At 42.3% G+C, this 13,292-nt stretch overlaps 2 protein-coding genes across 5 annotated transcripts in view; one reads left to right on the top strand and one right to left on the bottom strand.

Annotated features, from left to right (window-relative positions):
• Positions 1-4,082, bottom strand: part of SUPT6H (SPT6 homolog, histone chaperone and transcription elongation factor) — a 32,510-nt gene extending 28,428 nt beyond the window's left edge. Inside the window, exon 1 of one of the 2 annotated variants that reach the window (XM_026517714.4) lies at positions 3,671-4,082. The gene's annotated coding sequence lies outside the window, so the exon portion shown is untranslated. The remainder of the gene's footprint in view (positions 1-3,670) is intronic. The other variant, XM_057317814.1, reaches the window with a different exon arrangement.
• Positions 3,854-12,936, top strand: SDF2 (stromal cell derived factor 2). 3 transcript variants are annotated; one of them, XM_057317815.1, is made up of 4 exons: positions 3,854-3,933; positions 4,548-4,708; positions 7,185-7,381; positions 12,258-12,936. In XM_057317815.1, exons 2-4 carry the CDS (start codon positions 4,600-4,602, stop codon positions 12,543-12,545), a joined length of 594 nt encoding a protein of 197 aa, XP_057173798.1. In that variant the 5' UTR covers positions 3,854-3,933; positions 4,548-4,599; the 3' UTR covers positions 12,546-12,936. The 3 variants fall into 3 exon arrangements, with proteins under 3 accessions (XP_057173798.1, XP_026373504.1, XP_026373505.1); XM_026517720.4 differs by lacking the exon at positions 3,854-3,933 and adding an exon at positions 4,191-4,290; XM_026517719.4 differs by lacking the exons at positions 3,854-3,933; positions 4,548-4,708 and adding an exon at positions 4,083-4,290.
• The last annotated feature ends 356 nt before the right edge of the window (positions 12,937-13,292 follow it).

Raw genomic sequence — 13,292 nt, 5'->3', positions numbered from 1 at the left:
ATGACAAATGTATAAGTAATTTAAAAATACAAGTTATCCCTGTTCTTTCCACACTTCCTTGCAGGATAAGGACAAAAGAGGAGCAGAAACAATTGAAATATGTAAACAGAATCAGAATCCCTGCAACACAGGGTGAGTGTAAGTTACTGAGTCTTGTGCCACACACAGTGGGGACTATATAGCTCCTGCCCTAGCAAAGGGGTTATCAAACCACAGAGGGCCAGATCTGCCACTGTAGCACAAAATCTGACACTGATGCTATGTAAATGAATGGGAGCTGCCTAATTTGGCCAAGGAGCTTTAATTTGTTGACCCATGATCTAGAAGTATAGGAGTAATTTAAAGAACTGGTGACCAAGGTACCATGGGAGGGGCGCCTGGGTGGCTCAGCTGTTAAGCGTCTGCCTTCGGCTCAGGGCGTGATCCCAGGGTCCTGGGATCGAGCCCCGCATCGGGCTCCCTGCTCCGCTGGAAGCCTGTTTCTTGCTCTCCCATGCCCCCTGCTTGTGTTCCCTCTCTCACTGGCTAACTCTCTGTCAAATAAATAAATAAAATCTTAAAAAAGAAAAAAAAAAGGTACCATGGGAGCCTGTAAGAGTAGACTCCACTCTGGTTTTGAGGAAGTGACTTTGAATAAAGACCATAAAACTGGAGGAATTAGCTAGGGGAGGAGCTGGCTTCTTTGGTGGTCATGCGAGGAGCGGTGGTGGTGGTGGAGAGTACTTCCAGCAGGAGGCCCAGGTTATGTGGTGACAGGGCCAGTGAGGGCCAGTTTGACTAGAGAGAGGGAACAGGGTTCATAATGAGTTGTAGAGAAGTCATAAAGATCTTGATAGGGTAAGTTAAAGATTTTGGACTCTAAAAGGTGCTGGGAAGCCCCTGTAGGGTTTTAAATCGAACTGACTTAGTTTACTTGCTAATTCAACGAAGATTTATTTAATGAGTGCCTGCTACATGTCAAGCAAGTAGAAAACAAAGTCCTTGTTCCTAGGATATCTATACTTCGGTGCAGGAGACAAACCACAAACAAAATAAGCCCTGCTGTAAGTAATAGGAAGGAAATAAATATCCTCACCTCTGAGAGGGTGAGTTTAGGCTGAGATGTCAACAATGGGTAGGAAGAGGTTCCTGGTAGAAAAGGTGGGCAAGAACTTGGCATATGGTAGGCAATGTCCTAAGGCCAGTGTGACCACAGAATGGTGAAGGCAGCAGAATGGGAGGAGGAGGAGGGTCCTGGTCAAGTGGGGCTCTGAAGGCCATGAAAACCAGCGGAGTGTTTTAAGCAGGGAGACCGGGGTGGAAATAGGGAAAACTGAGGATACCACTGCTGTAGCCCAGACAAAAGATGATGGTGGTTTGGAATAGGGTGGTAGAAGCGGACAGAGAACAGAAAACAGATTTGAAATATATTTTGGAAGAAGTGACAGGACTTAACAAAAGACTTGGGGAGGAGGGTAGTAAGGGAAAAGAATCCAAGATGATTCTCAGAGGTGTGGCTTTGGTAACCATGTGGATGACAGTATTAGTTAGTGAGATAGGGAAGATCAGGTTTGGAATGATGGGAAAATGAAAATGTTTTTTGTCATGTTAGGTTTGGGATGTCTAAGAAACATCCAAATGGAGCTATTAAACAGACATTCTGTGCATGATCCTTGAACACAGAGAAGGCAGGGCTAGAGATTTGAACTTGACAGTTGCCACCTTTCAGATGGTAATTAAAGCCACAACACTGGATCATCTAGAGGAGGTATGCAGAGAGCCCGAAATCAAACTCTGAAGGAAATTCAACATTTAGACATTAAGTAGAGAGCAAAAGTGGCTAACAAAGTTGACTGAGAAGGAGCAACCAGAAAAATGGAGATGATCCAGGAGTTAAGTGTCAATGAAACCAAGAGAAGAGAGTTTTTCTTTTCTTTTTAAAAAGATTTTATTTATTTGAGAGAGAGAGAGAGAGTGAGTGAGCATAAGCAGTGGGAGGGAGAGGGAGAAGCAAGACACCCCATTGAGCAGGGAGCCTGACATGGGGCTCATTCCCAGGACCTGGGATCATGTCCTGAACCGAAGGCAGACGCTTAACCGACTGAGCCACCCAGGAGCCCCAAGAGAAGAGAGTTTCAAGACAGAAGTAAACTGTGTTGCATATTCCAGGGATTGAGGAAGATAAGAACAAAGTATCCATGTGATTTGGCAATAAAGAAATCATTGGTAACCTTGACCAGAGAAACTTCAACCAAGTGGTCAGAAGAGAAACCAGACTAGTAGAGCCTGAAAAATGAATAAAATTCGAGAACATTGACACAGATAGAAATGTGGCTATGAAGGGAAATAAAGAAGTAGGGTAATAGTTGGAGGGGGATGAGGGGGATAGCTTTCAGAACATAATTTGTATGTGATGGGAAAATGTTTTTATGGAGAAACAGGATTGGGTGATTGATTTTATCAGGGAATAATGGAGAGGAAGAATCCAAGGATTTTACATAGGATCCTGATCACAGCGCCATTTATTCAGACCAAGAACATAGGAGAGCAAGGGCAAATTTACTTGCCTCCAAAGGCCATTTGTTTCCAGTATACTACGTGGGCTTCCCTTCTTGCGAAGGTCTGTTGAGGGAGAACTGTGAAACGTGACAGCCTCTCTAGACCGTACCACTTCTAAACGTGATTAATCTCTTAATAAGGTTTAAACCTCTTAGGGAGTAACTACACTAATCTAATCCAGTAGCCATACAAGCCAACTAAAGAAGAATGTATTTGTACTGGCTGAAGGGACACAAGTGATGGAAAAAGGCTCTAAATTCAGGTGATGAGGGTGCAATCATACTTTTGTAATCAATACACTGAAGACTTTAGAACCAGTACTTTCCAAATAAACAGTGCAAGTAAGCTTTTTTCTAGAAGAAATTAATCAAATTCAAAACTGTTTACACTCTCCATGTTCATTAATAGCAGCAGTGTAACTCAATACTCCCTTGCTACTTCTGATATTACAGTGAATTTCCACGGATGTATTTTCAGAGAGCTTAGGCCTCCTCTGAAAGAAAAATAAGTATCATTTCTTGAAACAACCAAGAGAAACGAACTGCTCCAGCTGGTTCAAGGGACTGCCTGGAGAGAAAGGCATAAACTGGAAAATGAAGTTTTGACTCAATAGTCCGTTCTGATGTTTGTGGTAGGCGGTTGATAGATGCAGCCATCTATAAAAAGTTGTAATTTTATTTTCAACAATACGGAAAAAGATGGTATTTGGCATCGCCCTCTAGCCTGATGGCCTACTTGCTGAAAGATCTGTAGGTTTGACATCCCCAGAACAAAAAATTCAATCACCTGATCCTGACTCAGAAGCCCCAAGTCCCTTCCATTTCCAAATCCTTTGGCGTGGCCCAATTTTCACAAGCTCTCGAGAGAAGGACGGAATCCCAGGAAGCCTGTTGATACACAGGGCGCCCAATTCACGGGTTCCGGGTAGCACAGGGCTGGGAAAAGCTCTGAGACTCCAGGCAACTACTCCGGTTTCCTTCTCCTTTTCCCTTATAAAGCAGAGAAGGCCGAGGGGGCCCCCTTCTTCCCGCATACGGCTCCCCAATACCTCTTCCCTTACGGAACCAGGCCCTAAGAGCCTGGTTCCTCACCTGACCCATTCGAGGAACACGCTTTCCAGTTCGAACTTTACCTGCCTGAAGCCGGCCGCTACTCCGGTGCGCTAAGCCCCCACCGAGGAAAATGGAGTCGTAGAACCGAGACTGGGAAAGGATAGTACGAACCCACCGCACGGCCCCTCCGCCGCCACCGCCGCCGCTGCTGCGTCAACGTGCTACGTCACTTCCGGCTCCCTGTCACTGGGAGTGGGCGGGCCATTTCTTGCTCTCTTCTTCCACCTAGCTCTCGGGGCTTCGTTTAGGAGGGCGCGAAAACTGGCCGAAGCGGTTCACGAAGGTAAGTGTCACAGAGACTTGGGAACAGAGCTTGGGGATCGGAAGCGTCAGGACTAACGGCTTCCTCAGGCCGCTCTAGCCAAAGGAACCATAAAGATTAGACTCGGGCGTCCTCATTTCCTCCTCTCTGTGGTTCAGCCGCAGCTTCCGGTTCCGGGGAGGGGCCGAGTTTCCTTCGAAGATCTGGGTCTCTGCGCTACAGCTAGGATGGCTGTAGTGTCGCTACTGTTGTTGGGGGGTTTGTGGAGTGCTGTGGGAGCGTCCAATCTGGCTGTCGTTACATGCGGTTCTGTGGTGAAGCTACTCAATACGCGCCACAACGTGCGACTGCACTCACACGACGTGCGCTATGGGTCAGGTACTGCCACCCGGGTTCGGGTGGGCTGGGAGGGCCTGGTAGGCTCCGGAGGGGGCGGGGCCAAGAGAAAATCTGAGGGGTGTGGTCTGGGAAGGTTAGGGGAGCCCGGGGGAGGTTCCTGAGTTCTAGAGGCGGAGAATTGGGCATAATACCAGCTTCTATCTGGTAAGCTACGTATCGGGCACATTTACACATATACTTTTTTGGATCTATAACATTCCTACGAGGTAGAGATGATTGTTATCCTCATTTTACAGATGAGGAAACAAACTCAGATAAATCGCATGCTCAGAGCCTTGCAGCTAGTGAATGACAGAGACGGGGTTCGAACCAAATCTGTCCAGTTTCAAAGCCTGCTTTCAGCTACTCCAGGCTGGCACTACTCAGTGCGGGAGAGACAGACATGTAGAAAATTACAGTAAGTGCTGTACCTCTGAAGTCTTGAACTCCAAGACCTCACTCTTTGACTATATCTTTCTGTTCTAGCTGTTTTGCATCTTACACTTGCTCTTCAGCCCTTTTCCTTTGGCCTCTTTTTACTCAAACTTTACCCTTCTTGTGAAGAATTTAAAGCACTCATTGGAATGGGAGAGGAAACCGTTTAGAGATGGCTTTTTAAGATAGGAAATTGGTTTGGGTTAATTTATAATTTAGTAATTGTGGATTCATTCGTTCAGTATAGATTTAACAAAATCTTACTACATCCCTAATATTCTAGGTACAGGAGATAGAATAGTGAGCCAGTCACCAAGTTACAGGAAAACAAAAACTGACAAAAGAGAAAAAAGTTCAGTTAGTGAGATGTGCGATGCATCTAAGATGATTGTTAGATTTCCCTCTTGGATGACTGATGATGCTATTAGTTAAGAGAGGATGGGGGCTAGTCTGTGATTCGTGATTCTCAAAATGTGTCTGACTAGTTAGACTAGGAAAGGACTGAGTTGTCATTGTTGGGATGTTTTATAATCCTAGCAGCCATTCGGTGAACACTTGCTACGTGTCCAGCTCGCTACTTTTTAATTTGATCTAGTTTCCTAGTTTGGTTCTACTAAATCAGAATGTGGGAGAGAGGGCTGACAGTAGAAATCTGTAGATTTGAAAAATTCTTCAGGTGCTTCTAATGGCAGCCAGATTTGAGAACCAGATTCAGTCTGTGCTGAGCCTGAGGTGGAGTTAAGTACAACATCATTGCTCTGGGTGGGGGTTAAAGATATGGGGAGAGTGAGATTGCCCAGGATGCACTGTAGTTCTTAATCTGGCATCGATTGAATCACTTGAAAAACCTTTTGAAACATGTAAAATGCTTTTGTTCTGATCTCCAATAAGTATTTAAGAATGGATAAGGATAGAACTCTTGGTAATCCCAAGGTTTAAGGGTGGGAGAGGAGACTACAGCCATTTCCACCCTGAATGCACTCTATCCTGTCGGATTTTGAACGATGGGAGAGGAAGTGGAGGGTTGAACAGAACGTGAAAAATTAGAAGACACAAAGTGTAGAGCGTGATTTAGTGAAGCATGGCAATGACCCAGGACCAAGAGAGCTGTAAGGCAATAACCAGAAGTAAGGAGGGAGGCTTGGTTTGCCTTTTTTTTTTTTTTTTTTTTTAAAGATGTTACAGAGTCATTGTGAGCTGAGTGAAAGAGGCAATAGAGAGAAGCTGGTAGTTTGTCCTCAAACATTCACCCAGATACCTGTGTTGCAAGGTGTAATGTGTTAAGTGCTAAAAGGTGAGTGTTATCAAGAGGCTGTCAGGCGGGGTCAGGGGACTGAAAGCAAAGCTAGGAGGAACAGGCGAGAGTAACTAGGAAAGTGTCTTGAGTGCCTTTAAAGAATTGAGTAGTTGGTGAAGGCAAAGGGAAGAGAATATCCCCGGAGTTTATGTGAGAGAGTGGTCTTTGATGCAACTTGACAGAAAATAAAGTTTCTTGGGGAGGCCATGTGGTAGAGTGGTGAAGAGTGTGAGTTCTAGAGTTGGGCCATCTAAGTTCAAACCCCAGCACTGTGTCTTAGTGCTCTGTGACCTGGGGTGTACTATTCAGCCTTTCTGAGACTCCACTGTAAATTGCGGGTGATAATAACAATAATACCTACCTTAGAGAATATATTGCATGTATCAAATAAGAATATTTGGGCAAAAGGTTTGGATTGGTATCTGACATTTAGAAAGTGCTCAGCACACATTAGCTGGCTAGCAATTATTATTTGTATATTTTCCTTTTTCTTTTAAAGTCTGTAGCTTTGTGTTTAACCTGGTACCTTTTAACCAGAATTATATCTCTTTAGGCAGTATTAACCAAATTTAGAGGATTTATGAATAGTTTTATAACATATTGATCACTCACGGGGAATTCGGGAGCTGCAGTGATTGGTTGGATTAAAGTTGACAGCAAAAGCTGGTCTCCTTTTTATTGTGAAATGTGACAGAAGTTTTGATTGTAATACGTAGTAAACATTTAATAATATTAACCATGTTTCAATTGTGTGACATACTAGGGGCTATCCAGGTTATTGTATATAGGTACGTAATACTTGTGTATATATATACACTGATATATACTAGGGGCTATCTAGGTTATTGCGTGTAGGTACATAATACTTGTTTCTCAAAAAAATGAACGTAAGTTATTTTATTTAGTGCCCTTTGGTGCAAATTCTTAAGCGTTTTCTGATATCATACATTTAAGTATAACATAACAGACAATAGTACTATATAAACTTATTTAGTATTTTTCATGTATTTTTTTAATGTCGTAGACGAAGAAATATTAGGCATAGGGTTTCCTCTCCACTCCTCCAAACCTGTTTTATAATATAGGGCACATTACTGGCCTTAGGAAAGAGAGGGATTAGGTTGAGCTCACTCTCTTTTCTTTTTTTTTTTTTGGACTGCAGGTAGTGGGCAGCAGTCAGTGACAGGTGTAACCTCTGTGGACGACAGCAATAGTTACTGGAGGATACGGGGGAAGACCGCTACAGTGTGTGAGAGGGGAACCCCCATCAAATGTGGCCAACCCATCCGGCTGACACATGTCAACACTGGCCGAAACCTCCATAGTCACCACTTCACCTCACCTCTTTCTGGAAACCAGGTGAGATGGGATCCTGTGGCTCACTGGTTCCTTGTGCATTACTCAGTTGAGTTGTCTGATATCTTCGTTCTTAGCCCTTTCTTTTCTATGCGTAGTTCTTTTTGTGCAGACCTGGAGAATGGGCTTTGTCTTGTAAGTGTGAAGGAAATTGTTTCTGGTCAAAATAGAGACTTTACATCTTGATGAAATCAAGAAATGAGAAAAGACACAATAGGTATATTTAGCATATCATAAGTCATCTTGATAAATTCTGCAGTAAAGAGACCCAGTGTTGACACATGGAAAGAGCTCAGCATCACTAATCATCAGGGAAACGCGAATCAAAACCATGGTACGATATCACCTTATACCTGACGGAATGGCTGTAATCAAAAAACAAGAAATAACAAGTGTTGGCGAGGATGTGGAGAAAAGGGAACCTTCATACACTGTTGGTGGGAATGCAAACTGGTGCAGCCACTTTGGAAGACAGTATGGAGGTTCCTCAAAAAATTAAAAAGTAGAAATATCATATGATCCCGTAATTCCACTATTGTGTATTACCTAAAGAAAATAAAAACACTAATTTGGAAAGATATGTGCACCCCTGTGTTTATTGCAGCATTATATACAATAGCCAAGATATGGAAGCAAACCAAGTGTACATCAGTAAATGAATGAGTGAAGAAGATATGGTGTACATACATACACAATAGAATATTATTCAGCCATAAGAAGAATGAGATCTTGCCTTGCGACAACGTGGATGGACCTAAAGTGTATTAGGCAAAATAAAATAAATCAGAGAAGGACAGATATCATATGATTTCATTTCATCCCATTTCATGTGGAATATAAGAAAACAAATGAACAAACAAAAAGAATCAGACCTATAAATGCAGAGAATAAACTGATGGTTGTCAGAGAGGAAAGGGGTGGGGAGATGGACAGAAAGGGGTGGAGGGGGGGCCTGGGTGACTCAGTCGTTGGGCATCTGCCTTCGGCTTGGGTTGTGATCCCAGGATTCTGGGATCAAGCCCTGCGTCGGGCTACCTGCTTGTGTTCCTTCTCTCTCTGTGTCTCCCTATGTCAAATAAATAAATAAAATCTTTAAAAAAAAAAAAAGAAAAAAAAGGGGAATGGGAGATAACAGGCTTCCAGTTATGGGATGAAATGGAATGAATAAGTCACAGGGATAAAAGTACAGCATAGGGAATATAGTCAGTGATATTGTAAAAGTGTATGATGACCAGTGAGTGTAGCATAACATATAGACTTGTTGAATCACTATGTTGCACACCTGAAACTGATAAAATTGTGTGTCAACTATATTCAAATAGAAAAAACAACTTTTTCCAAACTTCGAATAAAAATTATTTTAAATGATACGAACTAACCACATTAGGAAAATGGAGTATTATGCCATTTTTTAATTTTTATTTTTTAACTAATTTTTTGAAGTAAGCTCTGTGCCCAGTGTGAGGCTTGAATCACTGCCCTGAGATCAAGAGTTGCATGCTCTACGTACTGAGCCAGCCAGGCACCCTAGTATGGTGCCATTTTGTTTAAGCCTTGAACTTTTTAGGAGATATGAACCCCTTAATGAGTGCTTCCCTCCCACCCCCACTCTGCACATAGTTTTTCCTGTTAGCGTCTTAACGTTAGTATGGTAAATTTCCTACAATTTATAAAGCAGTAAGTGTACATTGTTATCAACTAAAGTCCATAGTTAATTTTGATTTCCTTGGTTTTTAGCTACTGTACTTTTTCTGTTCCAGGAGCCCATCCTGGGTACCACATTACGTTTAGTTGTCATGTCTCCTCAGACTCCTCTGAGGTGTGACAGTTTCTCAAATTCTTGTGTTTTTTTTTTTGTTTTTTTGTTTTTGTTTTCAAATTCTTATTTTCGATGACCTTGACAGTTTTGAGGAATGCTGGTCAAGTATACTGTAGGGTGCTCCTCTATTGGAATTTGTTTGATGTTTTTGTCATGATTAGATAAGACTTAGGAAGGTTTTTAGGAGAAAGGCCACAGGGGTAAAGTGCCATTTTTTATCACATTGTGTCACAGGTACATACTATCTACATGATTTATGACTGTTGAAATAGTGTTTTTGATGTTTCTCCTATAAAGTTATTCTTTTCATCCGCCCCCCACCTTTCTATGTTGTGCTTCTGGAACGAAGTCACTATGCACGGCCCACACTCAAGGAATGGGGAATTATGCTCCCCCTCCTTTCGATAGAGTAGCTAAAAAATTTATTTGAAATTCTTCTGCATGGGTATTTGTCTCTTATTTATTCAGTCATTTATTTATATCAGTATGGACTCATGAATATTTTATACTTCGCGCTATAATCCCGTACCACTGCCTTTATTTTGTTGTTCGAATTGTTCCAACTTTGGCCATTGGGAGCTCTTTTACTTGTCTCCTGTGTCCTTTCGACATACTCCCATTTTTGTGTATGTGTGTGTTTTAACCCTTTCTTTCTCTCTGGCACTAAAAGATATTCTAGGCTCATCTTGTGTATTTCTTGCCCCAATCCTAGAATCAGCTGTTTCTCCAAGGAGTTCTGTTTCCTTTTATTGGAGAATGATATTAGAAACCATGATCTTAGCCTTTACATGAGCTTGTTGCTACTGGCGTGTTGTCTCTTTTAGGCCTTCTCACCTGACAGAGCAAAGAAGCATGTGTATGTGTATATAGACATATATATAAATGTTTTTATGTATAAACGTGTGTCTGGATTATGTTAAACATGACTTCCTATTGATGTTTCCAACTATAATCCATTACCATTTAGATGATTCTAGCCTCCTCCCTTTACTTATTTCTAAGTTTCCACACAGATATCTGGTTCCCACCACTGTCATCCACTTACTTGTTCAGTTCCCTATACAAGTATAGTAGAATTGTGGGACACCTGGGTGGCTTGGTCAGTTAAATGACTTTTTTTTTTTTTAAAGAAATTTATTTGAGAGAGAGAGAAAGAGCATGAGCGGGGGGTGGGGCAGAGGGAGAGGGAGAAGCAGACTACCTGCTGAGCATGGAGCCTGATACAGGGCTTGATACCAGGACCCCAAGATCAAGACCCGATCCAAAGTCAGATGCTTTCTCTTTTCTTTTTTTTCCTTTTTTTTTTTTTAAGATTTTATTTATTTATTTGACAGAGAGCGCACAAGCAGTGGAAGCAGCAGGCAGAGGGAGAGGGAAAAGCAGGCTCCCCGCTGAGCAGGGAGCCTGATGCGGGGCTTGATCCCAGGACCCTGGGATCATGACCTGAGCCGAAGGCAGATGCTTAACCGACTGAGCCACCCAGGTACCTGTGAAGTCAGACGCTTAACTGACAGCCACTCAGGTGCCCCAAGTGTCTGACTTTTTTTTTTTTTTTTTTTTAAGATTTTATTTATTTATTTGACAGAGACAGCCAGCAAGAGAGGGAACACAAGCAGGGGGAGTGGGAGAGGAAGAAGCAGGCTACTTGCGGAGGAGCCTGATGTGGGGCTCGATCCCAGAATGCTGGGATAAGCCCTGAGCCGAAGGCAGACGCTTAACGACTGTGCCACCCAGCCCCCCCCCCCCCCCCCCCCCAGTGTCTGTCTCTTGATCTCACCTCAGGCCTTGATCTCAGGGTCATGAGTTCAAGCCCCAAGTTAGGCTCCATGCTGGGCATAGAGCCTACTTAAAAAAAAAAAAAAATCCATAGCAACAGACAAATACACAATCAACAAAAAGTTGCACTCAAAACATTACAAGTATAGTAGATTTGTTAATTATGTACAGTTCCTTTTGCCTTTAGTCTTACAGATTGTATTTCCACATGATGCTTTTAATTATCTAAAGTTATATAGCTTAGGATGTATTTAATATTTCTGAAAGAATAAGTAACTTTTTAATGACTTTTCACCTTTTTTTTTTAAAGGTTTTTTTATTTGTCAGAGAACACAAGCAGGGGGAGCGGCGGGCAGAGGGAGAGGGAGAAGCAGGCTCTCCACTGAGCAAGGGGCCTGATGTGGGACTTGATTACAGGACCCTGGGATCATGACGTGAGCCAAAGGCAGATACTTAACCAACTGAACCATGCAGGCATCCCATTAACTTTTTTATTGCAATAGAAACTCTGAATATTTGGCCTTAAGGGGATTAGAAAAGAAGTGAAAGAACTCTGCTGTAATTTACTCTATTTCATTTAGTTTTCATAATTAATTCTGTAAGGTGATACTGTCATGAGTTTTTAGAGGAGAAAATGAAGGGGTTATACAGGAAGGAATGGAAAAGAGAGGAGATTCAAGGTCTGCCAGTCTCCAGAGCCCATCCCCCCCTTTCGACTTGTGTTGCTCACGGGGTGGCTTAAAAGGTAGTTAAGGGAATGAGGCAGGACTATTTAAAGTCAAATAACAAGAGAAAGGCTAGAATAGAAAATATAAGGCAAATACAGGATTACTTGCAAAGTAAATGTTTGGAACATAATCCTAGGGCAACTGATTTCATGTCCTTTGTCTTTTTATCTTTTTCACAGTTTATTTTTTTAATTTTTGTTTTTAAAAAAATTTTCCCCACAGTTTATTTTTAAACAACACTGGTGGGGGAATGGGATAGGCTGGTGATGGGTAGTAAGGAGGGCACGTATTGCATGGTGCACTGGGTGTTATACGCAACTAATAAATCATGGAACTTCACATCAAAAACTAGGGATGTACTGTATGGTGACCAACATAATATAATAAAAAATACTGTTATAAAAAAATAAAATAAAAGGAACTAAGGAAAAAAACAACACTGGAAAGCCTCTTATTTTTACTTTTGGGTAGCCTTATTTTTCTTCCTGTTGTTTCCCTCTCCCTTCCAAGCCTGTCTGTCAGTCATGCTGATATTGCTATCGTTTGTGTCTTTCAGGAAGTGAGTGCTTTTGGTGAGGAAGGTGAAGGCGATTATCTGGATGACTGGACGGTGCTCTGCAATGGGCCCTACTGGGTGAGGGATGGTGAGGTGCGGTTCAAGCATTCTTACACTGAAGTTCTGCTGTCTGTCACAGGAGAACAATATGGTCGACCCATTAGTGGGCAAAAGGAGGTACATGGCATGGCCCAGCCAAGCCAGAACAACTACTGGAAAGCCATGGAAGGCATCTTCATGAAGCCCAGTGAGTTGTTAAAGGCAGAAGCTCATCACGCAGAGCTGTGAGTCCAGAACCTGTGAGCCACTGTCACCGCACAGTGTTCATGACATCTGCAGCTGCTCCACCTTGGGATCCCTGCCACAGGTTCCCTGGGCAGTGGCCATGTCACCACTGAGATGAAGATGCATGACAAGAAACAGTGGCTGTGTTTGGAAGCTTCAGCCCTTCACTCTTGAATTGGTGGTTCTCCCAGACTTCGGGTCAGTTCTTTCTGAGTACAGGACTTGCTGGTGAAGGAGCAGATATTTTTATTCATATTGATAAAACAGAAACTGAGGGAGATATCCCTCCTAGTTGGGAAATTTTTACTCATCAGAAGCTTGACATCATGGATTATTGATGTGTGACTTTTCTCCTTCCTTTCTCCACAATGATAAAGAATTTCATTATTAGTCACCAGTGTTGTCATTTATTAGGTGTGCTATTTCATAATCTGATTGATCCTGGAGTCTGACACGAGTCACTGCAATCACTCTAGAGATGCTGGTGGCCTTTGGTGTGGGCCCTTTTAAGAGCCTTACTTGCATCCAAACTTTTTCTGTTTTCACTTCCCTCCTAACACCTCACTTTTACTAGATTTTTAACTAATTATGGCTAAAGATTCTCAAGGAATTCAGCTTAATAGTGAAATTTTTACTCTGGATCTGTTACTGCAGTTGAGAAAAAAGAGTAAGGGTAGAAAGAGGAACCAATATTCACTGTCTGCTAAATACTAGATACTGTATTATAGCTCTTACCTCCTTTAATCTTCA

Source organism: Ursus arctos, unplaced genomic scaffold (assembly GCF_023065955.2).
Source record: "Ursus arctos isolate Adak ecotype North America unplaced genomic scaffold, UrsArc2.0 scaffold_24, whole genome shotgun sequence".
Taxonomy (NCBI): Eukaryota; Metazoa; Chordata; class Mammalia; order Carnivora; family Ursidae; genus Ursus; species Ursus arctos.
This window is presented reverse-complemented; position numbering and strand designations above follow the sequence as displayed.